This window comes from Nanorana parkeri, unplaced genomic scaffold, assembly GCF_000935625.1.
Source record: "Nanorana parkeri isolate BGI_ZX_2015 unplaced genomic scaffold, ASM93562v1 scaffold737, whole genome shotgun sequence".
Taxonomy (NCBI): domain Eukaryota; kingdom Metazoa; phylum Chordata; class Amphibia; order Anura; family Dicroglossidae; genus Nanorana; species Nanorana parkeri.
Window position 1 is genome coordinate 803,358 of NW_017307005.1, and position 27,387 is coordinate 830,744.

A 27,387-nucleotide genomic window follows, 5' to 3' on the forward strand; every position below is an offset into this window, starting at 1 on the left:
GTGTCATTTTAATTCAGGTAGATAGTGAATGATGAATTCTGATTAGCTGCTATGGGCTATTATTTTCTGATTTACTAAGTAAGCTTGTAGTAAAAATATATGTTAAACACTTATGTGCTATAGTTCTTAGATTAACAAAAGACTAAAAGACATTATGTTTGATATGTTTTCTTTGTTCCAAACATTTCTATATACATCAAAAAATATAATTTGGAGAACAGAGCTTGCCAAACTTTGTCTTTGCACATGCCGAGTTAGTGAGCCACAGCAGGTACCAAAATAATTTGTTTATATTTAATAGGATGGTCAATTAACATAAACTTGCCAGTCTTTGCTTGGCATTTTTGTCATATAGGAAGGGTGCAAAGTAATAGGTTTTCTGACGGATGGGTAACGAACACCTTCTGACAGCTAAGTACTGATAAATACTGACAGCTAAGTTAAATCTAAATCCAAAACCTTTTTTTCTGCATAGAGTAGGGAATGATTAGAACACCTTGGGCATTTTTTTACACTCTCTGCCACAGTGGAGAGAGTTCCCTTCACTTCTTGTCCCAGAGACACAACAGGAAGGGAGAAGAAATCTCTCAAAAGTGAAGGGAAAATCTCTCTTGGATAGTGGTCAGTGGAATTAGTGTCCCCATTGCAAGATTCCCCTCATCTCTTGTTCTGGTAAAAACTGTATCATTTTGAATTTCCCTCAATGGTCACCAGGGCAAACATTGTAGGTGAATCTCCCCTGCAGGAGCACAGACAGCAATAACTTTAAAAACGTTAAGTGTTAATGTTAGGGTTAGATTAACCTTTAAGCTTTAGGTGAGGGGAGGGTTAGGTTTTAGATTATAGGTCAAGTTAAGGTTGAGGATCAGGGATATGTAGAAAAACTCTTTTTAAACTTGTTTTTGACTGTAAATGCCTCCTGCATAGATCTGCTGCACAATGGTAAAAACCGGCATGATATCCTGCCACACCTACTACCTGCTGTGTCCACTCAATATAAAGCTACCCTCAGTGTAAGCTAAATTGAAAAATTAGTTTTGCAACCTAATGAAATCAGAAAACTTAAGGCTGTTTTAGGTATTGTCTCAAATAGTTTTACGCTACCTCAATACATTTGAAGAATAGTGTAGCGTATCGTCACTGATTATTCATTACCAATCATTGTATGCTCTCTAATAAAATCTCATTCCTCTGTTACAGACCAGGATTGGATCAGAAAAGAGTTTTAGCCCTTCTCAAATTATTTTAATTGAGAAATGACTTGGCTTCTCAAGACTCGAAGTCAACTCTTTACAAGTTATCACTGATCAGAAAAGGCGGGTCCTTGTTTCCCTTCATAAGTTCTTAAGAAGATCAGTTGGCCTTCAAACATGGATTACGACAAAGCAGCTGCAAATTACATCCAAAGTGAAGAATTCTTGTCAAGAAACTATGCCTTCCCCTTGAACTATACCTACAGTGATTATGAATTTAGTGAGGACGATGATGTAACCAAAACAACGACATTTTACGCTGCAAAGATAGTCATTGGAGTGGCTCTCATCTGCATTATGCTTATTTGTGGCATTGGGAACTTTATTTTCATAGCAGCACTTGCCAGATACAAAAAGCTACGAAATTTGACCAACTTGCTTATCGCCAATCTGGCCATTTCCGATTTTATCGTAGCTATAGTCTGCTGTCCTTTCGAGATGGACTATTATGTAGTGAAGCAGCTGTCTTGGGAACATGGCCATATCCTTTGCGCATCAGTCAATTATCTCAGAACTGTTTCGCTTTACGTCTCTACAAATACTCTGCTTGCCATAGCTGTTGACAGGTAAGGTCATGCTTATTGATGTACTCTATATCATTGTTTACTTATCTGTAAATAGAAAAACATTGGAATAGTTAATTACTAATTACGTTTACAGGATAACGATACCTGTAATCCAGTAATCACCCAGCTCATTTTCTATACTAAATATAGGGTATTAGAAATTGAAGTTCTTTTTTTTTTTTTTCGTTCTTCAATTATGGGTAATGGTTGAATGCTATGAAAAATATGTGTCCTGGAACAAGCACTACTTCCCTCCAATCCAGCTAAAGTAAGAGTTTTGCTTCCTGATAGGCCTTTTAAACACAAGTTTCAGTTTGTACAGGAACAGTGTGTAAAGAAACCATTAACAGAGCATTTGCAAAGCTTTCAGCAAGATTCGGGCTGCTTTGTAGAAGCTTACTGAAGGCAACCTTCAGCAGGCTTTAGAAAGCTTCAGCGTCCATGCACACAAGTGCACATTACTGTAATAATGCACTTTTCAAGCTGCAGGAATGATTTTTAGTTTATCGTGGTGTGTTGGGCATCCAATTCAAATAAATGGACTGCCATAACGCAAGGCAGATCAACATGCATTAACACGTGTACTTTATTCGCATTGCAGAGAGCTTCACTAGTATGAATTGGCCCTTAATCAAGTGTCAAGAAGTGTTGAAGCTTACTGAAGCTTGTTAACAGCTTGTTTAAAGTGACAGCCTCCCTCCGATTAAGGTCTGTGTTTCACATCTACAAACTGGAGCTGAAAGCTTTTACAAGTGGCTACCTAAAAATACAAACTTTTGAAGCTTTAAAGCTCCTTCTTCATGTATTGTCATAATATATAAGAAGAAGCTTTAGAAATCCAAAATGTTGTATTTTTTATATATTTGTAATATTGAAAAACACATTGCAAAGTGATAAACAAGTCCTCTGGACTTTCCTTTCCAACTAGTGTTAAGCCTGGAGCCTAACTAGTGTTAAGCCTTCTTTTGAATTAACCGTATGTAAGGGCGCATTCTGTTTCTATATCCACCCTATACATATCTAAATGACATACAGACAGGATATACTTGATGTGGTTGTTTAGAATTACCATAGTTACTGAAAAATACACAGATTCATTAATAGTGTTATGATCTTATATGCACGTCAAAAACACAGTGTAATCCTGTATATATATATATCTATATACATATATCTATATATATAAAAAAACAGCTTTGTTATATCAAACCATTAAAAACATTTAACACTCCATTCATTAGCGCCTTTTACATAATCACTATTTGTCAGAATAGTATTTCGTTGTATGCAAATTATTTATTTTTAGCATCACAGTATTATCCACATGTTATCACGTTTGTTAACTTAATATCTTATTCTTCATCTCTCAATAGTGATATTATAGTGTAATACTTTACTAAAAGAGTAGAATGTGGTCACTTAGTCACTTATTAAAGTGAATATTCACTGTGCATAGTACGAGAGTAAGATAAAGTTCTCTTCATTCGTCTAATCATATGCTAGCAAAAATTCATTATCTTAATTTCCCTTGCTTTTTTACTTTGCTACTCGAAAATAACCCCAATCTGTCTATATACGTTTCTTTGAAAACCCAGCAGGTAAATCAATGTATTATAGCATCACATGTATATTTTAGTCAAGAAATATTACAGTTCATCAGAAGCATTAATAAGCCAGCAGAGGGCATTTATCTTTTTATAACTTTATTATAAGCAGACTTTATATAAAGAAAGCACAAGTCAGAGTCAGATGGGAAACAGAACTGGGAAAAAATATTTTCAAGTGGGAAAAAAATCCTTTATCTACTTTATTTGCAAACAGCATATTTAATCAGCAGCTCTCCTGTCCCCGACAAACTCACATGCTATGATTTACAAAAGGAGTAGAGGCTGTCCACTTTTCAAAGTGAATGACAGTAAATAAGGTGGACCTGGGTTCGAAACCCAATTATGTACAAGGGAAATTTAAAAAAAGAAAGAAAAAAAATGAATGTTTGGTTGGTTAGAGTTTACAAGTTAATAATAAGTTTCCTTTTTTATTAAGCTCACGTTGCGTATTTTAACATTGCATTTTTAAGAAAAACCTTTAAGTCACAAATGCAGTGTCCTGTGGTGTGACAGCAATGTGGCAAGGCAAAATAGCTTTTATAATTTCTATAAATAGGCCGCTAGGTGTCATATACGTAGCTGACATAATGGCTTTGTACGAAATGCTGTTGGAGAAAATGCTTGATAGTATAACTGGGTGCTCAACATGAAGCACATAGCTCCAAATGTATGGGCTGATTACCTCTGGAAACTCCAAATCCAATAAAACTCTGCCAGTCTCACCCACATCTACGAAAGGTGAACCATTGCCATTAAAGGACGTGTTGTACAAACATGAAACTAGAGGGAGGAGCTATCCATTATTATGTGAAAGTACTGAGTCTTGTATAATTACGATAACCGCCCTACAATTTCTCAATAGTTGGCACAATACCATGTTATCACAGGATACTAACAGCATTAGAACCTATCTGTACACAATATATTGTTTTATATACACATATTATCCTAATAACTTTATTAACAATATAAATAGCCTAATCTGGGTAAAACTGGTTTGAGGTCACATTATTGTGCCATAAAATCTGGCCATAACAATTATCCTAAAATCTAACCCTTACAATTCACTCCTAAAGCTGAACGCCATGCAAACTACTAAATACACAGAGGAAATACATTTATGAAAGCTGTTTAACCTGCAAAAGGATATTTATTTCAGTCCTGCTATTTACACAGCTCTGCTACACATCACAGCTCTGTTCGGCAAGGCAGGAGACCTGTTTTTCACTACTGCACTATTGCTAATATTTATAGATCTTGACCCCCTCAGCTTGTGACCGGGCAGTGAAAGGACAAGCAGAACACTAACAAGCTCATCTCTGTCATTTTGCTCTCCCCTTCTGTCAGCATGTTCCTTTTTAGCTCACGAACAATGCTGCATAACTGTTTCACTTTGTGTGCTTTTTCGCCCTCACCTAGTCTGAGCTCTGTTGTACAGGATATTGTAAAAAGCTTAAAACAGGGTCACTTAAGAAATTGAAACTGATTGCATAAAAAAAAATATTTAATTATTGATGAATAATTAGAGGGTTGCATTCATTTGTATTCTTTATGTTTGACTGGAGTTTAGCTTTAACCAATAAACATAACCCAGCACCCCTAAAATCTTTACTCTAATTTTGAATTTTAACTTTAATTTTTTTTTTTAAAGATTAAAGTTCATTAAAGTTTTATCCAGTAGACAAATAATATTAGTAAGACAGTACAAAAAAATCAAAAAAAGCACTCTCAGATAACAAAGGGTCGACATGTGGTATGCATCAGACTTGCAATATTTACTCAATCCTACAACTCCCAGGTTGTCGACCAGCATTTGTGCGGTGCAAACATACCCCTGAGGCATCTAGAGTCATGGAAAAGGGAGGAGAGAGGAAGGAGAGAAAAAAGAAACAGGTGAAGGACAAAGAGGTGGAAAACCGAAGGTGTGCTCCTGGGTCCGGTTCCCCCACTTTTGTAGTAAGCATACATATATACAATGATTTGTTTATTCATTGTTGTTTGTTTTTTGTTTTTTCTAAGGTATATATATATGTTAATTGCCACAGAGAGTTAGGTTGACAACAATAAGCGGAACTTGTCAGTTGTGCAAAAGTGCAACCACACATTCCACAATTCAGAAAATTGAGAATGCCGCTCGTGAATGCTAGCCGTGAGCTCTTCCATCCGACAAATAAATTGCATCTCTTCAGTCCATTCCTTCATGGTCGGGAGGACCGAAGACTTCCAATGTCTCGGTATGACCGTTCTAGCTGCCACAAGGAAAAAGCAGAGTAATCCCTTCTTGGAGGAAGCAATGGATCCTGGTATCATGGAAAGGAGAGCCATCTGTGGGGTTCGGACGGACTTCGACCCGGTAAGCTGGTCGTAGGTGTCCAAAACAGTGGACCAAAACGTATATATATGCCAGGACACGTCCACCAAATATGGAGCATTGTCCCTGGGTGCGAGTGACAGTGCCAACATGAGTCGGAAACCTGAGGGTAGATCTTGTGAAGACAGGAGGGGCAAAGGTACCACATGGAGAGGATTTTAAAGTTGCGTTCTGTACTGTACTAGCGACTGAAAGTTTATGAGTCAAAATAAAGGACTTAGATATATCGGATGGTGAGAAGGAACAAGACATCTCCCTGGCCCAATCCTCTACATATTTAGGTAGGTCCGTAAAAGAGGTTGAGAGCAGTAAGCGATATATGGTCGAGATCGGGTGGCGTGGTGCAGCACTGTCTAGACAGAGTTGCTCAAAGGGCAGGAGATCTCTATGGAGATCACACTGAAGCCGAAGGTTAGAATAGAAGTCGCGTAATTGAAAGTAAGCCAACCAGTGGCCTGGAGCTCTAGCGGAGTCAGTAACCAAGGAAGATAGAGGACATAATCCATCCTTCTGCAGGGCTGAAACTATCGGGGAGAATTGATCTGGGCCCCATTTCAGAAAGTTCGAGCCCTGTAGACCGGGTGGAAAGTCTGGGTTCCCGTTTATGGGGGTGAGAGGGCCTGGTTGAGAAGAGAGGGATGTTTTTTTGAGAAGGGCATCCCAAATTCGTAGTAAGGGGGGCAGGCAGAATGGGAGTAAGGAGCGAGAAGGGCGAGAGGATGGGGATATCCATGGTAGGGATGAGGGGGAGATCGGCGAGATAAGGCTATCTAATTGGACCCAAAGCTTGTGAGGTGCATGAAACAAAGTGTCTAAAAGTCTAGTTAAGTGGGTAGCCTTATAGTATAATTCAATGTGCGGAAGCCCAACGCCGCCCTGTTGTTTGCTCCTAGTCAGGACTGTGTATCGGAGCCGTGCAGGTGAAGAGGACCAGATGTAGCGCAGTAGGGAGGAACAGAGTATATGAAAAAAAACTTTAGGGACCTCAATAGGAACTGTCTGAAAGACGTATAAAAGGCGTGGCAAAATGTCCATTTTAAAGAGGGCCAGCCTCCCAAACCACGAATGATGAAGACCCGCCCACTCTTTTAAGGTCTTTTGGATTCTCGCCAAGAGAGGTTTGTAATTAAGGTCATACAATAATTTGGACTGAGGGGGCAAGGGAAACACCTAAGTATTTAAGGCCATGTCGCGTCCAAGCAAAAGGGAAGGATTGTTTAAGATTATTTTCGAGGGCGTATAGAGAGGGTATAGTGACATTAAAAGCTTCTGTTTTGTGGGCATTAACCTTAAAGTTACTGACAGACGAGAAAATATCAAATTCCCTCATCAGAGATGGGAAGGCTACTACAGGGTTTGTGACGTACACTAGAAGGTCGTCTGCGTATAAGCTAAGCTTAACTCGCGATCCTTTACCATAAGTCCCTGAATATTAGGGTTATAGCAGATGCTAAGTGTTCCATTGCTAATATATACAGATAGGGTGATAAAGTGCACCCCTGGCGGGTGCCATTGCGGACATTAATGGGATCAGAGAGAATCCCATTGATCCGGACCCGGGCTGTTGGGACGTGGTATAATGCCAACATTTTTGAGAGGAGATCCGGTGGAATGTAGTGTAGCGATTCCTTTAAGAAAGTCCAACTGAGACGGTCGAATGCCTTCTCTGCGTCGACCGATAGAAGACAGAGCGGGAGATGATGCTGGTGAGCATAGGCCATCAAGGTGAGGGACTTAGAAGTATTATCCCTGGCTTCACGGGAAGGGACAAAGCCCACTTGATCTAGATGTATTAAAGAGGGTATAAAGGTCTTCAATCGGTCAGCAATCGGTTTAGCGTATACTTTTAAATCCACGTTAATCAAGGATATTTGTCGGTAACTAGTACAGAGTGTCGGGTCCTTATCTTCTTTAGGCAGGACAGTAATGTGTGCCTCCTGGGATTGTTTAGGGAAAGGACACGAATCCGATATGGAGTTAAAAGCCTTATGGAGAATTGGGAGAAGGGAGTCATGGAGAGTCTTATAAAAAATTCCTGTGTAACCATCCGGGCCGGGACTCTTGCCATTAGGGAGAGAGCAAATAGTCGAAGAGAGTTCTTCCACGGAGAATGGGGCGGAAAGAGATTCAATGGCAGTGGCAGGCAAGGTGGGTAATCCCGTTGATTGTATATAAGAAGAAATATCGACCGCCAGTGGAACAGGAGTCCCCTGTCGATGCGCCGGGGTGAGATTATAAAGGGACGAGTAATATCTATGAAAACCTTTCGCTATTTGTTCGGAGGAATTAACCAGACCTGCTTTAGGGCAATTGATCCTGGAAACAAAAGTACGGACTCGTTTGGCGCGAATTGAGCGAGCCAAGAGTCGACTACCTTTATCACCAAATTCATGGAAGGAGCGTAGAGCTGTATCTCTATGGCGTAAATAGGCAAGGTCGAGTAGGGAATGGAGCTCAGCTCGCTGATTGACAAGTTCCTGATAGATTGAGGGATCAGGCTGGGATTTATGACGAGTCTCAAGACTAGAGATGATAGATAGGAGGGTGGCTATGCGAGATTCACGAGACCGCTTTAGACGTGAGCCGTGTTGAATAAGTAGACCTCTCAGTACGCATTTTAGTGTCTCCCACTGAAGCGGGGGAGAAGTGCAGTCAGATGCATGGACTGCAAGAAAATCCCTGATGCCAGCACGGAGGGCTTCTAGAACAACTGGGTCACGGAGAAGAGACTCATTAAGTCTCCAAGTGGAAGTGGATTTTGCCGTGGCCGGGACGGAGAAACTCATGAATAAAGGGAAGTGGTCGGACCAGATCTGAGGGACAATTCTAGCAGTCGGATGCCAGCTAAGCAGAGAATGGGTTGTGAAGAAGTAATCTATCCTACTGTAAGTAGAATGGGGGGCCGAATAGAAGGTGTAATCCCTGCCATCCGGATGCAAGAGACGCCCAGATCCACTAGTTGGAGGTGTCGCAGCCGCTTGCGAACATTATTCAGTGAAGGGAGAGAGAAGTGGGTTTTGCCGGAAGAGGAGTCCAGGGAAGGATCTATGACAAAATTAAAGTCCCCTCCCACTATAGTATAACCCTCCATAAACTGCTCCAATTTATGCATCACTCCCAAGAAAGCCTGTTTCTGTTTCTGATTGGGGAGGTAAAGGTTTGCTAAAGTGAAGGTTTTATGATAGAATGAGCAACGGAGGAATAGAAATCTACCCTCAGGATCCGACAACACCTTAGTCACCGTCACAGGAAGTGAAGAGTGGAACCCAATGGCAACTCCTTTCGTTTTTTGCACAGGATTATTACTAGTATACCGGGAGTAGTAATATCTTGTGGGCATTTTGGGTGCCACCGCTGCATGGAAGTGAGTCTCTTGGAGAAATAATATTTGGACTTTCTGTTTGTGCATATAATATAACAGCTGAGACCTCTTTTTAGGACTATTAAATCCCTGTACATTGATGGTGCTAAGATTCACTACAGCCATGTCAGCCAACTAAAGTAATAAGGCAGTTGTGAGAGGCCCCAAACCCAAAAGCACACCCCAGAAGAACAAAGAGCAACCCAAGAATGAAGGAAGGAGCAGTAAGGAAGTAAAATGGAAGAAGAAGAGAAAAGAAAGAAAACATAATAAAACTTAAACATGCTGGGGGACAGTAACCCAGCGAGATCAAGAATAAAGGGTAAAACAGACAATACAATGGGGGGAAAAACTCCCCTATAGCGCACCTCGGGTATAGGTGAATACACCCAAGGAGTGCGGGTGGGGGGGTAGGTGGTGTGCAACACGACCCGAGCCTACCCGAGACCAACATATAAAATCGTTAATAAACTTTAGTTATGTTTATAAAGCCTTCAAACAATCAAAATGTGAGCTCCAACATGGGGCTAAAGGAGTGGTTATCCAAAACACTGATGTATTAGATGTAGATGAAATATGTTTCATCAACAAGGACACTGCCATAACTTCAACATTGATAAGAGAGTCAAACATCCGGCACTAGGCAATAGTATTGCATGAATAAGTGTGTGGGAAGGGTATGAGACCGGACCATATTAGAAACCATACATCAGAGAATGCAGACCTCATACAACTTGTATATATAGCTTCTAAAGAGGTACCTCCTGCATGGTAGGCATGGGTAGTGGAGCCAGCCCATTGGAGACTACTGAGGCGTTAGAGAGCTTCCCCTGTGAGAGAGGCACCCCTCGCAGTCCGCAAAAAAACAAACAACTTAAACATGTGCGTATTCTAGAGACCAGAGACACCGCTCACCCAGAGATGACCCCCCGCCCAGTCCTCTGTAGTATTAACAAAAAGCATGTCAAAAGTGGACCGGTACTCCCGTCAAGAACCATATCAGTTCACTAGGTTAGCCAAGAAACAGTAATAATTATATACTTATAATATAAGAATGTAAGATTGGCAGATTGTAATCCCATTTTATAGTGATGGAGTACCATACCCTCAAAAAACGTGCAGCAGCTTCTGTGGCACGTGCAAGCGAGCAGGGAGAGCGTCACCTCAAAACCCGGTAACACGAAATACAAAACTACCAATACAGAGCAGATTGAAGGGCAAGCGGACCATCTATGAGCGTCATCTAGCTAAAACACTTCCCGCACACCTGGCCTATATAAGGACACCGACCCGCAGGAAGTGTCAAGTACTGTGTACATAAACAGGTGGGGGGGGGAAATAACTTTTCTGTCCAAATGAAACTCTTCCCGCACCCTGCCCAAGCATCAAGATGGCCACTTACATGAGTCCTCTAGAGCATGATTGATTAGCGTAAAGAATACGTAATAGCATCCAATACACATGCAAGTGTGCGGGAAGAGCACCAGTACTGTATCAGACAGCAGGAGGGACAAGGTATCTGAAAAACATCTGGTACAGGAGATTGGTGACCGAAACATCTTCCGCACTCCAGGCTGGGACAGTGGTTGCAACCTGTATAATTTCATCAGCATGAGAGAGAAAAAAGTGCAGTTCACAAGTGAAACACAAGTATATACATAATCTAGTTAAATGCTTTCGGTAGCATGTGAACTCTGACGCCCAAGGAGATTGTCTCCCGTAGCGGAGCACTACCCAAGTTCTTAGCATGAATGAAGGCGACCATCCGTAGGAAGCAATAGTCAGGTCAGAAGGGGTAGATTTCTTTCATGGTGAAATACAGAACTGAGAACGAAGGCCAGCGGAGTGGATAGTACAGCCTGGGTGATGACCACGAACCAATACAGAGCCTGGAGTATAAGAGTCGCATAACAAATCAGTGTTATGGTGCACTGATTAAGAAGGCAGGATAGTCCATATAGTGAAGAAGAGTCCATGAGTAAGAGACGATACTAAGCCAGCAATAGGATAAGTGCGGGAAAGGCATCACAGACCAGCAAAAAAATAGAAATAAAATAATGGAAAAATAAATGACTCAGCACAGTGAGATAACAAAAGAAACAAAATTACAAAAAAAAGGGATATCTCCTAGGAGGATGAGGGACATCAGCGTGGAGTAGGTCTGGAAGAGGAGCGACGGCTTCTTTGCTGTTTCGGGGTAACCAATTGCCATTGCTCTTGTGAAGGTAAGTGAGACAAGGTCTTCAAAGGTGGGACCGGCCATTCATCCAAATCAACAAATGGGAAGTCGAGGGCTTTGGTAAAAGGTTCTAGGTCAGGTGGAGATCTCAGAACATGGGACGTGCCATTTTTTCGCACCATGAGGCAAAAAGGGTATCCCCAACAATAGGGGACTCCGCCATCCTGTAGAGCTTTGGTAAGTGGGTGGAGGGCTCTGCGCTTAGCAAGCGTGCGCCTTGACAAGTCCGGGAACAGGCTAATCTGAGCACCATCAAAGTCCAGCACACCGGAGGCTCGTGCCTTTGACATAATCTCCTCCTTAACAGGGAAATAATGAACCCGGCATAGGACATCGCGAGGGCGCAGTTGATTCGGCCTACGGAAACCGGGAGTTCGATGAACTCTGTCAAGCTCAATATGCTCAGTAACTGGTCTACCGAGCAGAATGTTAAATATGCCCAGGACAGTAGCTCTCAGGTCTTGTGGGCCAGTAGCCTCGGGGATCCCCCTTAGGCGTATGTTATTGCGTCTCCCTCTGTCTTCTTGATCATCTATATGTGACCACATAGTTTGAAGAAGGGAGTGATGTTGTTGGGAAGCCTGTTGTAATTCCTCCACTGCTGTCAGAATAGGTGGTACTGAAGATTCCAGTGAGTCTAGGCGGTGGTGAAAAGACTGTAAGCCCTCACGCTGGTCAGCCATGTCCTGCTTGTGAGTGGACTCCAATTTGTGGGACATCCCTGCAATGTCCTTCTTAGTTGGGAGGAGGGCAAAATATTTCCGGAAGGAGCTGGGGATGTCATTGTCATCCCCCTCATTATCACTGCAGTCCAGCGATTCTCTATCTCTGCTAGTGGGGGCAGAGAGCAGGGACTCTGGTGATGAGGGGGGAGGGGAGACCACAAGTTTCTCCTTACCGGACGCCATCTTGGATCCCCGCAGTGAGGAGAGGGAACTCCCGGCCTTAGGGAAAAAGGCTTCTATGTCTTTCTTTCTGCCGGTGGAGGACCGGGGATCATGCGAGCGTGATCCGCGCTTGTTATTGCGCCTCATGGAGGCTGTGAGAAGCGAGGTGAGGAAGGCTCATGTGCCGTTGGTCTCGGGTCGGAAGCCGGAGCTTTAGAGCATGCGTCTGCTCACGGCCATGTCGAAGCCACGCCCCCTTAACTTTAATTTTTAACACTTAAGGTTTTATTTTACAGAGGCAGATATTTACCATGGCAAAATTAATTAGTAAAATGCATACACTGGTCCTCTTACTAGTTAACTTTCACTGCCAGCTCTTCACCGCTATTGATGGCCATCAGTCAAGGAATTAACATTACCGTAATTCAATAATCATTAAAGGCAACCTGCTCTGAGAGAGAACCCCTATGGCCATGTTCATTGCCACCTGAATAAATAATGATTTCTGAAGGGGCCTGTTGTCTCCCTAAAAAATAGAAAGGAATTCCAAGGACCTATTTATCAGTTAAGAAATTAGTAATTTGTCTGGGCAGGCAGATTGCAAAATATTTGTGAAAATCTACCTCCAAAGAATCTACCCAATCTAAAATAATTCCCAGACATGTAAGATCAGTTTAGTTCCAAATTGAAATTTGGACAAATATCGGCATATTTGGACTTTCGGGTGCATCTCAAATTCCGAATGTAAAAAATAATGAATTTATATGAGTACGAATTATCTTTTCAAATAAAGGGCTTCGCAGCACGGTGTGGTGTGTTTATTTACTATTTCACTGTAACAACTATTGCTTACTCATTCACGAAGGGGAGAGCGGGATCTTGGTGCCCACTTTACGAAAGGGGGCACTTAAATTCAGATAAGCCCCCTGCCCGCAGACCCCCACAACCACTGGGCCAGAGCAGTGAGGGGTATCCCACGCTTTTTTTTTGGTGTTGGGGTCCCCCCTGTAAAATTTCCACCAGAACTGAAGGTTCTGGTATGAATGGGGGCACGCTGTTTAAAATAATTTGAAAAAAAATTGCTTCATGTTCCTGTGGGACTGTCAAAAGTTAAAAAGAAAAAAGTGAACATTTAATGTCACTTTAACAGTATAATACACCAACCAATATTATCTATGGTTATATTTGCCACAAAAGTTCGTAATAATAGTTTAAGTCATCCAAAATAATAAAGAAAGATCCGAATCAGAATAACGAAATGAATTGATTTTCGGACCAGAATCCCAAAAAAACAAAGAGCGAAACAAAACAAAATTTTGGCTGGCGTACATGTCTAATGTAGATATATGCAATCTACTGGTCATTTTGCATGTCAATACAATGTATTCTGTCCATTGATGTCATACAAACTTATGGATATAATCATAGAATAAAATCTCAATATTCAATTTTCAACAGTAAATATGTCCAACTACATTACATGGACAAACTATGATGCTGACAACAATATAAAGCAACTCTGTCACTGAGAGCAACAATGTCAAAAATGTAGGACCTGTAAAAGAGGAGGATTTATACCCATCTGTCCCACCATCTGTTCTTCCGATTTTTGCTTTATTGCCTTTTAAATCTGACACTCTTCCGGGCGCGTTGGGCACCTAGTCCTCCACTGGCCGCTGTGGTCCTTCTGCCAGCACCTACGTCACTAATGGCTGGGGAGACAGTTGGCCAACACTCACGGACAAATCTATTGTGAAGATTCCTGAGGCAGCCATGGCAAAAAATTGGAGGGTGTAGCTATAAAGGGCTTGATTAGATGGCTTAAAAAAATCTGTTTCTTGAACAACCTCTTATCCAACTTACACAGTACAGTATGTTCTACAGTAACACTCAGCCTCTTAGTAATCAAAGATGTTCCTAGAAGTAGATAGCTTGAAAACCAGAGATGCTTATCCTCTTAATAATTCCCAAGTCTTTATCTAGTATGTTGGAAGCAAACAGAAATTAGATGTTTCTCCAGCAAGAGAGACAGATATAACACAGGTGCCTGTTTTTAAAGATAATGTGTAAAGTGATATACAGCGGGGAGGAGAGAAACTGTCACGGGTGGCTGAGTGCAGCGAGAGAATAGCGATGTGAGTGGCCGGTGTCTCTCCTCCCCGCGCCCCTCAGTCTCCTGTCACAGATCAGGAGAGTGGCCGTGTGGGCGGAGACAGCCAGCGCTGTCAAAGGAGGCCGGCCGGTGGTGCGTGAAGAGTCAGCTGTCAGATCAAGCTCTCCTCCCCGCATCACTTACTCAGCCTCCTGTGACAGCGTGTCAGGAAGGAGAGCGTCAGTGATCGCTGAGTGTTTGTAAATATGTATGTTTACTATATCCTCAATTATGAATGAATGGAAAGTGATCTACATCAAAAATACTCAGCGTTATTTAAAATTCATGAATTGTATCCTTAAAACTTTAAATATTAATATATAAGTAAAGTGCATGTATCATAACCTCAAAAAGCATGAACCCCACAGGTAAAACCCCAATATTCTAAATAAACAAACAGTATAAAATTAAATTGTGTGACTCAGCCAAAATGTCCAAATCATCCACAGTGCAGTGTGATACATTCCACACTCAACAGTCTAGCACTTCCTATGCATCAAATCAAATCTCCTTTTAACATTCTCCCAATCCTGTGTATAGTGAATCTTGTGCTCCACTGTGACCAGTCAAGTGCTTCCCAGTGATAGTCCCAGGTGCGTAAATTCAATCTTGCACTCTCCAGAATCTTTACACCACAAATAAATGGTCTGAAAGCGAGCAATGTAATCCCTGAAAATCCAACTCTTCCTCCACTCCAGATAGTAGATGGTCAATTAATCCGTATAGAGGTAACTCTTAAGACACACATATAGCCCATAGGGAAAAGATAGATGCCATATATTGTAAAATCCTTATAAAACTTTAAATTAGATACTTTAAACACTTACATTAAAAATCAATGGGCAGCGTTCCATAAAAAAATAGCCAGTTTACACACTTTGCTCTCCAGTCAGTGACAGCTTGCTCCAACTCGTATGCTACCATTCTCCTATCTAACTGAAAGCTTCCTGAGACCTACATGATGGCGTCAGTGTATTGACTCCTTCCAACGCGTTTCGTTAGTATGACTTCTTCAAAGGGTACATACTGTACACACTGATTTAATTCTCTTTTATTTAAACTGACCACTGTTGTATTCAAATTCAACACTAGATGTCACTAATGCAATCAGATATATAAAGATATCAGTTTTCATGCCTGGATCCACCATTAGATGGCACCTATCCCCATATCAATATCAAAATATACCTCAAACATTAGTAAATATTTAAAATTTAACTTTGTAGACTAAATAAATATGGCCCACCTGCTAATATAAAATATTCTGTTTTTAGAATCTTAGAAATTATTATATCCAAAATATAAGAGGATATTATTACTTTAAATAAATAACATAAATATATGGAAAAAAAGAAGAGAATATTTTGTAAATACTACTAACTATATCATGTATTGCCCCCTGCTTAATATAGAGATAGAGATGGGAATTATGAATAAAAACCACTGAACTTTTCATAAATTACACCATTATGTTAACTCCTATTCATTATCTCAAATCAAATCTAATTCAATATTTAAACCTCTTGGCTGCATCGTATCTAGTAGAAAAATCCATTTAGTTTAATTCTGGGAAATCATTCTAGTTCTGTTAGTACCCCTCAAATGACTATAAACTCTATCAATACTATAGATTGTGAGCCTTGTCGGGTCTTTCTTGACATCTCTAAAGTGTTTAGAGACACTGTGTTTATCAAACGCCTTTCGAATGTTTTTGATGTATTCCTTAATCCTGATTCTTAATTCCCTGGTGGTTCTACCCACGTATTGGTAGCTGCATGGGCATTCCAATTTGTAGGTAACATAGAAAGTATGGCAGAAACAGAAATTCCTTAATCTCGTTCTGTCTTACATTTGTGCGAGAAACAAAATGGGTCTTTTTCCTTCCACCCCCACTTTTAGTTAACCTACATCCTACACAGTTTTTACAAGGATAGAATCCCACACCCCAAAAAAAGTTCTTCACTTTAGGTAGTGGGTCCACTACATTGTGTACTAGTTTATCTTTTAGGGAAGGGGCCTTTCTGTAAATCACTCTGGGTCTTTTTGACATTATTGGGCCAAAAATGTTGTCCATTTCTAGGATCTCCCAGTGCTTGCGAAAATAGTTTTCCAAATCCCTGTATTGGACTGTATAATTAGTCACGAAAGACAAGGCATGTTTATCCCCTTCCCTTCCCGTCCCTTCACTTTTTCTCTTAATAGACAGCCCCTCTTCATCTTGCCAACTTTATGTTTAATGTTACTCATCTTCCTTCTATACCCCTTTTCAATGAATCTCCCTTCCAAAATTTTAGCTTGTTCGGCATATTCTGCCCCCAGGGTATAATTCGTTCGTACTCTAACAAACTGTGCCGTAGGGATATTGTTAACCCACTTGGGAAAATGACAACTCCCAAGTGGTATATATCCATTTCAATCGGTGGGCTTAAAATGGGTTTTAGTGCATATCTGCCCATCCTTCTTGTATATATATAAATCAAAGAACTGCATGGCTTCCTTACTTATATTTTTTTGTGAATTTTACCCCATAGCTGTTAACATCAATCTTGCTTAGAAAAATATTTAGAGACATCTCATCACCCCTCCAAATCATCAATATATCATCTATGAACCATTTCCAGTATACTAAACCCGGCCTTTCTCTCCCATAAATCTCCTCCCACTGGGCCACGTACGACTTAGCAAGGCTTTGGGTGAATTTTGCACCCATAGCCACTCCCTTTGTTTGTAAAGAGTATTATTTCCTATACCAAAAGTAATTTTTCCTCATGGCAAAGTTTAAACATTTTATTATAAACTTTACTTGTACATGTTTAAGACTACTATGCATTTCAAAGGCCCATCTTACCGCTTTTATCCTGAAATGATGTGGGAAATTAGTGTAAAATGATACGACATCTATAGTAATAAAAATCAAGTCTTTGCTTATTGGGAACCTGGACAAGGAATTAATCACATCTTTTCTGTCTTTCAAAAAGGATTTAGTCTTATTAACCATAGGTTGAACATAAAAATCAATGTATTTACCCACCATCGATAAGAGAGATTCAATTCCGCTAACTATTGGTCAGCCTGGGAGGGTTCTTTGATCTTTGTGTAGTTTGGGGAGAAAATAAATAACTGGGGTTCTACATACTGAGTGGATCAAATATCTCTGTTCATATTTATTTTAAATCCCCTTCTCAGAGCCCTTCTTCAAAATTCCTCTGAGTTCTGTATTGAGTATGTATTTAAAGGGTTTCCTTTTAACTTAATGTATGTGCCCTCCTCTCCCAAAATTCTAGTTATCTCTGCTTCATAATGCCCCTTATCCATAATGACTACCCCCCCTCCCTTGTTAGCAGGTCTTATAACAATGTTATTTCTTTACACAAGTTTCTCAATTCCTTCATTAATATATTTCTTATCCTTTTGATTTTGATTTTTAATTCCCTGACATCTTTCCCTACCATGTTTTTAAAGACTTCATAATGCTTTGAGCTTATTTTTGGATTGAACGTTGAATTATTCCTCAAAGGGATATGTTTATATCCATTCATAATACCTGCCCGGTTAGCTTTAGATGAGGGCCCCGGTAATGAACAAAAATATCCTGTAGCTGTAGCCCGCGGTATACTGAGACGCCGCAGCTGAAGCGGATCCCGACAATTGTGCCGGGATCCACCCAGCTGCGTGACTGACAGCTAGCTCTGCCTACCCAGAGGCAGAGCCAGCTGTACCCGCCCCCTCCATCGTACCAGGGGTCTGTCGTAAAAGCTTCTCCTGAAAAAAATATTATTATTGTTATTCATCTGTGGGATTCTCCTCATATCTCTCCTTTTCTTCAGCACTGGGTGATACCTTTGGTAGGATGGTACATTAAATTGTAATTCTTCCTCCCTGTTAAGGTGTTGTAGTCTGGGAAGGTTCCATTTTATTTCCTGTTACCACTGTCCAGGGGTTCTTAAAAGCCTTTCAATCCCTCCTTCTCCCCTGTTCTGACTGTAATCACTCTTCCGTTTTATCTTTTTTTTTTCTTGTATTGTTTTTCAATGTTTGGATGTTGTTTCTTTACTTATATCCTCCTCTCTGTTTCTTTCACTATCACTACTACCACAACTCTCTATCTCCTTCTCATTAATCTGCCATTTGTATACTTTCAAGTTCTTAAAATCTATTGTGTCTCGTAAATTTTTTTTATGTTTGTTAGTTTTGATTTTCTAATCCTTTTTCTTAAGGAAAACTTTAAACTGTTTGTTTATTGAGAATATTGAGGTTTTACCTGTGGAATTCATGCTTTTTAAAGGTTATGATACATGCACTTTAGTTATATATTAATATTTAAAGTTTTAGGGATAAGATTCATGGATTTAAATAGATCGGGATTTTAAATAGAGCGGGATTTTAAATAGATCGCGTATTTTGGTTTACAATACATGTGAAGTGATCTTACTTCTTTTTCACTGCAGCTATTACACTATCTAGGGTTATTTAGGGAAGAATTAGGAGCGTGGATATTTGTGGGAATGAGAATTGTATGTAACCCACATGTCCTTGAACCCATCACTTCTACTTTATGATTTCGCCAATAAGTGGATTTGAACACTTCCTTTTCCTCTCATTGTGAAAACTGAAAAATTGGGTCCATCACACAGAGATTGTCTAAGTTCTAAAATCTCTTTGTCTGATCATGAGTGCTTCTAGCCATCAGAAGGGTCACCATTGCCTGGTAAGCTCTACATGGCTGGATTCCCGTTGTGTTGGTTAGAATATCCTTCGCCTGCTGGACCCCCAATTGTTAAAATTCCCCTGTTTAGCTGAATTCTAACCCAGGACCTAACCACCAGGTATAGACAACCAAGGTAGCGACAACCAGGTCAGCAAATTTTTTGGGACAGTGTCTTAGTTATTAATGAGGCAGCCAATCAGAGGTTTGTTTTCCTTTGAAGGCCCACCCCTAAGGAGGCCCACCCCTAAGGATGGAACATTATAAAACGGCACCAAAAGCATCATTACGGTCTCTACTAAGGTAGTGGCTGGAAAGGAGGGGTTGTTTTGATCCTTCATAGCCCCCATACGGGACTGTGGCAGTTTTCCAGACTGTCAAACACCCCACTCGAATTCCGTAGTTATTGACTTCAATGGGGTTCAGATTTGGATTTGGGTTTTTTGCCCTGTTTCCTGTTCAGCCAAACTCCTCATGAATTACACGCAGATGTGTTCAAGGTGTGATCAAGCATCATTACCAGTCATCAAGGGGGCAGCAATGACCTAAGGAAGCAAAATGGCTGCCTCCAAACAGAGCCACAGCATAGAACAATACACAGTATTGCAAGTCAAGGAATAAGAGAAAAGATCAGCAGCAGTGAGACAACTACCAATACTGGTGACTAGTTATTTGCCCCTTTTTTGGGCACAGCCTCAACAATTCAGGTCCTTTTAACCACTTGAAGACTGGGGTGTTAAACCCCCTTTCTGTCCAAGCCATTTTTCAGTATTTTGCGCTGCGGTACTTTGACTGACTTTTTTTTCAGTCATGTAACGCTGTAGTGAAATGCATTTTATATCTTTTTTTGGGGGGACAGATAGAGCTTTCTTTTGGTGGTATTTAATCACAATAGCTTTTTTATTTTTTTATATATTAAGGAAAAAATACAGAAAATGTTGAAAATAAAACCTGTTTTCCATATATTATATTATAAAACAATTATCATTACCTCCATTTTTGGTAAAGTATAAAAGACGGGGTCATGTCGGGTAAATAGATACCCAACATAAAATTGCGTGCGCCAGCGAAATCTCAAAAACTATCATACACAAAATGGGCCATAAGCGACACTTTAAAAGCTTTTACCGCTCATCAGTTTAGTTTTATCAGTGATTGATGGCCCTAGAATTATTGCTCACACTCCAACGTATGCGTTGATATATAACATGTGTGGTGTAATTGTCGTTTTGGCACATAGGTGGGCCCGACCCATATTTACGTTTGCATGTGCGTGTACAGGGGGAGGGGACTTTTTAAAAAAAACATTTTAATGTCACTTTATTTTTATTTTTTTTGTTTACACTTAACTTATTGCTATCCCCCTTGCTTGTTATCCCCCTATGTAATAGAACAGATACAGTGACAGGTCCTCTTTATGGAGACATCAGGGATCTATTAGACCCCTAATGTTACCTAGGGACCCCCAAAGAAGCCAATGAAGCACAGATTTGCAGATCTTCGCACGAAAAGAAAAATACTTTAATTTGCAGCTTATATTTTGGATTATATTCACTGTAGTATAAAAGAACATTTATTTTTATTGTATGATTTTTATCCTATTTGTATTCAGTAATGCTGCATCTATTGCTCTTTCATAAATTGTATTTTTTTCTTGTTCTATTTAGTCTTTCAAAGTAGTATTTAGTACCACATTTCATCTCTAAAAGACTTTACAACAAAGGCAATAAAGTTAAATGCATTAAAGTTGGTCTGTGACCTTCAACTATTCTTCTTTAGTCAGATTTCTGAACAAATATTCCTAATAGAATAATAGTACACTAATAAACATACACATAATGCAGCACAGTCATACAGTATATACATTTCCTACCTGGTGCCTGTGTGCCAGGCTATGACTGTTGTCATTGGAATTGTTTTGCCAAATCAATCTTTCAAGTGTATCTATGAGCAAAACGTTGCTGGTTTTGTTTGGAAGTGAAAGGAATTCACCCCAAAGTGAACTGAAATCCTTTCTTTAAAATGACACTAAACTCAGGCGTTAAATCTTAAAAATACATTCAAGTATCTTAACAAATGTATCTTATTTGCGTATCACTCAGCTGTAGATCCTCAAATCATCTCTGAATTGGTGCGGACATTGTCCTTACTTCTGGAGGGTGGCTACTTTTGTTCCCCATGGTCCCTGTGTGTGTTGAAAAGTACATTTTGTAAAGTGAGCTACAAGCTCACTCCCGTGATGGACTACAATCTGAAGACAAATGAGTAAACTAAATGTGAGATTGTAGTCCATCACGGGAGCGAGCATGGAGCGGTGGCTACTTTAAAAAACACCCAGGTATCATGGGGAACAAAATAAGCCACCAGAAGGAAGGACAGTGTCAGCACCAATTTAGAGATGATTTGAGGATCTACAACCGACTGATACACAGATAATTGTGAAGAGATGTCACCAGCACTCCAAATATGACAAAATACGTCAAAGTTTAGTGAATCTTTGAGCACCCAGTTTTTTTTATGTGAAGTCCGGTAAGGTGTGCTACAGGTCCTTGGACATTGATACACAGATAAGATACATTTTTGTTAATAGGGTATTTGAATACATTTTTAAGATTTAACTACTGAGTTTAGTGTCACTTTAACAGCTGGCACTGGAACAGGTATCTCCATTGGATGATTCACCCTCTGTCCCTGTATCGCATATTCACCAAGTAACACTCAAATTAGATGAATTAATTTAATACAGCTAAGTACCTACCAGAAGCATGAAAGCAACAGGTGTGCAAGTCTTACAGTGGGGGGTAACACCAACTGCTTCTGGTTCATAGAATGTCAGCGATCATTCCCTTCTCTGTAGGGAACATGTACGTTACCACACAAGAACTACATTAATGTGTTGACCAAGTCAGTAAAAAGATTGTAGCAGGATCTAAAGAGAGATAGATGTGTCGCCGCCCATCATTCTCAAAACGACATCCAACAATGGTCGACCAAACATCCGCTTTACAGTTAGTTAATTATTGTTATGTCAGTCACGCGGCTGACATTTTGCAGATTAGATAAATTAAACCTAAGCCTTGGCTTAGAGTAGTAATTTTCAATACTGTGCGACATTTCCTAAGAAACCTTCATGGATTTATTTTACTTATTGGTGATATACATTTGAAATTTTCAAATATTTCTTGGACTGAATTGTATTAGATGAATGATAACATGGCATAATGTAAGCAACAGTTGATGATAAATTGCATGACCTATTCCATTGTCAGCTTTTTGACATAATTCATCTGCTAGAGCAGATGTTGATGTGGAATATAAATTAGCAAGCCATTTTTTTACATTAACAATATATACGTAAATATCCCATTTTAGTGCTGAATGTAGACCCTTCTCCGCAGTATGTAGACCCTTCTCCGCAGTATGTACAGCTATCCATTCCATGAGAACGCATCTGATCAGTTGATTAGCAACAATATTTGGAAGGTTGTATGTTCTCCTTATCAGGCAACTAGATAAGATTTTCTACAGGACATGATTGAAAGCGAGTGGAGAACTACAGCAGACTCCCAGCAATTCCCAAAGGAAATAAGCAGAATGTACTTAGTTAAAGGGATACCTCATATCAGCTAACTCAGTAGATTGAAAATTCAAGCTTGGAAAGGTTTCAGGGTTTTTTTTTTTAGCAGTTATAATTACATTCGTAGTCTGTTGCTTTGGCCAGTAAATGGTGTAATGGTGCTTTTATCTACTGCTGACATGGTACAACACTCCGCTGCAGCACTGGAAATATGTAAATAATCAGCTGAGAAATGATAAGTAACAATTATGACTACTACTGCAAGGGTGAGACTTTAGGAGAATGCACAATTTAAAAAAAATTTAATTATTCATTAAAATATTTTTTGAAGCTTAAAAAAATTGCATATAAAATGATAGTCATTTTGTTACATTAAACATTTATACCTAAATATCCCCAGTATGTGCATCCATCCAAGAAAACGCACCTGACCAGATAATAGCAACAATATTTCAAAGGCGCTATGTTCCTCTTATCAGGCAACTAGATAAGATTCCCTGCAGTGCATGGTGGAAAGCATGTTAACTACAGCAGACCCCCAACAATTCCCAAAGGAAATAAGCAGTACTTGTAATGTACAGTAATGTACCTAGTAAAAGGGCTACCTCATATCAGCTAAATTAGCCGTTTGTAAATTCAAGCTTTGGACAAACTACATTTTTTTCAGTGATTATAATTTATTATAATGATTTAATATGGCACGGTTACTACAGTAATTGTAATTTGTATGTCAGCAAATCAGAATTGTTTACTTCTTTCTTGATGCTTTTGTTCTTGATGCTCTCCCACTCAGTGCCCACTTTACAGCCCTTTGACAGGAAGGGGATTGGTTGCCTCTGTAGATATACAGTATCTCGGCACCTAAACATAATACCTGCAGAAGTTTTATTTTTTTTATTTTTCTTAATTATCTTAATTATGTTCTTTGTTTTAACCTAAATCCTGGGTATCCATGCCTTGTGCACTGAATTTAGTCAGAGAATTCTGGTTACCTGCGTTCAATATTTTAGCTTTCATCTCCATTCTTATGTATATGGTGCATAAGTCACTTCATTCAGTTTGGACACATTTTTAATGAATATAATAGAAAAGAACCAGAGGCATAGAAATCCCATCAATAGAGTCCTGATAAGATATAATGAGTTGTGGTGCTTTAGCTCTGCAGCATCTACTAAAAACTAAAAAAATCAGTATTGGGCAGATTGAAAATTTTAAATAACATTTTGACTTTAAGCACACCCGTGTGGCAGATAATTTAAAGGAAATCGCATGTACATGCATAAGGCCAATGTTCTTTTAGTCTATAGCTAGGTCTTTATTTCATAGTGCAAAGAGCAATTTGCACTGTTCAATTATTCATAGCAGTCCCTAAAAAAAAATATTTTTTTTGTATTGTCCATTGAGGGAAACCGCTTGATGATAATTAAGCAACCTAGGCTTGTACTGCCCATAGAAACTGAGGGCCAGCTCCCAAGAGGCTATAACCCCTTACAGTGTCCTCAGCAGAATAAATCTTTCCTTCCATTCAGCTTGTCGTGTGCATGAATTGGAAGATCTTTTTCTTCTCTCAACAACTGCTGGTAGGTGTAGGCTGTACATGGTCAATTCTGGAAGTCTCTCCAGTCAGTCAATAAGCACAGTTCCCTGTTCATTAAGGTTCTACCAGTTCATTAAGTATGCTTGGGTTCTCTTTGTGGTAGTCCTGCTGTCAGCAATGACAATCTGTCTGTGTTCCAGTTAGCTCAGGCCACTTTACCTAGGAATTCTGAGTTAACGAAAACCAGACCTGTGACAGTTTCTCCTGACTCCTGTCTCTGGGGACTCACTTCTTACAAATGGTTAGCAGGTTTTATGCTGTGTTGAGGATTTTTCCTCTCTTATATTCTATGAGGCTGTGTGTCTGCACTCACATAGGGGACCCTTCCTCTTTATTTTCAGCTCAGCATCCTGGACTTTATTTTTGTGAATGGAAAACCCTTCCTTTTTGTTTACTCATAGCCGAGCACTGTTTATGATCAACCACCATTCTCCTCAGGACTTGATGATACAGAACAGAATGTAGAGCAAGCGAGAGCATGGGAGCATGGAAACACAGGGCATGTAACAAGCCGCTTCTCCCACTGCCATAGCCTAGTGATTAAAGCCTCACTGCTAATAGAGCTTCCCGCTGCTAAAACTGTATGTACCCTAAACCAAGATTTTACCATTGGTGTCTGCACACAAAGATAACAGCAATGTTGATACTTGAGAAAAAGACCTTTTTGCTGTGGTGGTCAGGTGACCTACAGCCCTAGAAAAATGACTTCTGAAATTTCTCACTTCACAGCCAAAGGTGGCATAGTGCCTCAGTACTAGTGAATAAAGCCACAAATTTGTTTAGCTCAAATCCTGGGGAGGAAAGTTTAATGTTGTAAGACAGTTGCTGCTCTTGTACCTCAGACAGCCTAAGCTTTCAGGAAAGCAGCATCTGGGCAGCAGACACAATCCTTGTGCAGCTAGCAATCTGCCTGCAGTTACATTTTCATAGCCTGATATGTTTCCTGGCTCTCCTTCGGCTGTTTGTGAGTTTCCTTTTTTGGAGTACGGCAACTTTTTGTCGTAAGGGTACCACATGCCCTCAAAGCGGACCTTTAGATTCAAAAATCAAATTCTACCAATGCATCCCTCTATGTATGATGATTAATTATAACATAGACATAGACATTCCGCCCCTGGAAAAGAACCTTGTCCCTATGCCGATGGGGACAAGGGCCTTTTCCCCACAAGTCCTGGAGCGTTGGCTGTGGTTGTAGAGGATTGGGGTACCCCTTTAAAAAAGGGGCACCCAGATGTGCCTCCCCCCCTTGTGGGAGAGTAAGTGGTACTTGTACCCCTACCCATTCACTAATAGGTTAAAATACATTTAAATAAAAATACCAGACGTTTGAAAAAATAAAGTCATTATTACTTTGCCCAATCATGTCTCTCACAGTGCGCTGTGATGGGGTAATGTCTTGTACCTGACCTGTGGTCAGGTGCATTGCTTTATCCAATCAGAGCTTCACAAGGCACTGTGCAGTGCGCAGTGCCTTCTGGGGTGCTCGACGGGCGAACAGCCCGCCAAACGCCCTGAAAGTTCGTGTGTTCACCGATGTTGGTTGACTCGAACATCGGGACCATCACTACATGTGAGCTGCGTGTAATTGGTCCCTTTTGCTCAATTCCACTCCAGAACATCATCACAGTGTGGGACAAATCTAGACTTTCTTTGGAAAATATGATCCAGTTAAACCCTAGAAGCATCATGTCTCTGTCATGGTGGTCCTGTCTCTGGCATTGGCAGATGTTTTTCCCCTTACATTGTAAGATTTTCATGACAGACATCTCCATTGTGAATGGGCTGAATGTTCTGGTAGCTGTGATTAGTTAACATTAATCACAAAGTACAATGCCCCTCTGATTGGCTCTGTACATTGTGAGAGTGAACTGAGCTTTTCAATGACAGCTCAGATCAAAGCCACTCACGGGCACACTGAATGCATGATTGAGTTATTTGAATGGCAATCCAGAAATACACATCTACCTCTCCGCTTTTTTTTTTTTTACAGTGCAGCAGTATGGAGGTGGTTTATAAAGTTCCAGTGATGACCTCACCACACCATATTTACCTGCCTAGCTGGCTCCATGGTTCTTATCTCACTCGCAGGTGTTTTTTTCTGATCAAAAAGTTCCTCTGTGTTTAGAAACGGTGATGCTAAGAAGGAAAGTAAGAGTGGTTGTTACCTGTGAGACTCTTGTGGCAATGTTAATGTAAAAGTAAACTCTGATGCTAGGAAGGCAAATATTAGCCATCCCCATAGTTTGATCATGGTTGGAACCTGCATTAATTCTTGTGGCTATGGTAGTGTAAAAATAAAACCATGTTTTAATTTAATGAATGTAATCCTTTTGTTTTGCAGGTACTTGGCAATTGTGCATCCACTGAAGCCTCGTATGAATTACAAGACTGCTTCATTCTGGATTGCCCTGGTTTGGATTATCTCTCTGTTTATCGCCTTTCCTTCAGCGTATTTTGCTACAGAATCTGTGCTCTTTATTGTGAAAAGCCAAGAAAAGATATTTTGTGGTCAGATTTGGCCGGTTGACCAGCAGATCTATTATAAATCCTACTTCCTCTTTATTTTTGCCATTGAGTTTGTTGGGCCAGTTGTTACAATGACATTGTGCTATGCCAGGATCTCCAGGGAGCTTTGGTTCAAAACAGTGCCTGGATTTCAGACAGAACAAATACGGAAACGCCTTCGATGCAGAAGAAAGACGGTCTTGGTGCTCATGTGTATCCTCACAGCTTATTTCTTATGCTGGGCCCCATTTTATGGATTTACGATTGTTAGGGATTTTTTTCCTACAGTTTTTATCAAAGAGAAGCATTATCTGTCTGCTTTCTACATTGTCGAGTGCATTGCAATGAGCAACAGCATGATTAACACAATGTGCTTTGTGACTGTTAAAAACAATACCATGAAATACTTTAAGAAGATCATGCTCCTGAAATGGAGATCCACTTACAATGGAAGTAAATGTAGTGGTGAGATAGACATAAAGACAAGTGCTGTTCCAGTTACAGAAGAAGTTGACTGCATCAGGTTAAAATTAAATATTTAATCTGCTCATTATAGTTCACTTTGCA

The 27,387-nt window shown here is 40.1% G+C and overlaps 1 protein-coding gene across 1 annotated transcript; it reads left to right on the plus strand.

Moving 5' to 3' along the window:
• Window positions 1-1,326: 1,326 nt before the first annotated feature.
• LOC108793307 (prokineticin receptor 2-like) lies at window positions 1,327-27,387 on the plus strand. Its single transcript, XM_018564219.1, has 2 exons — window positions 1,327-1,819; window positions 26,657-27,387. The coding sequence occupies exons 1-2, from the start codon at window positions 1,371-1,373 to the stop codon at window positions 27,360-27,362; spliced, it is 1,155 nt and encodes a 384-aa protein (XP_018419721.1). The 5' UTR covers window positions 1,327-1,370; the 3' UTR covers window positions 27,363-27,387.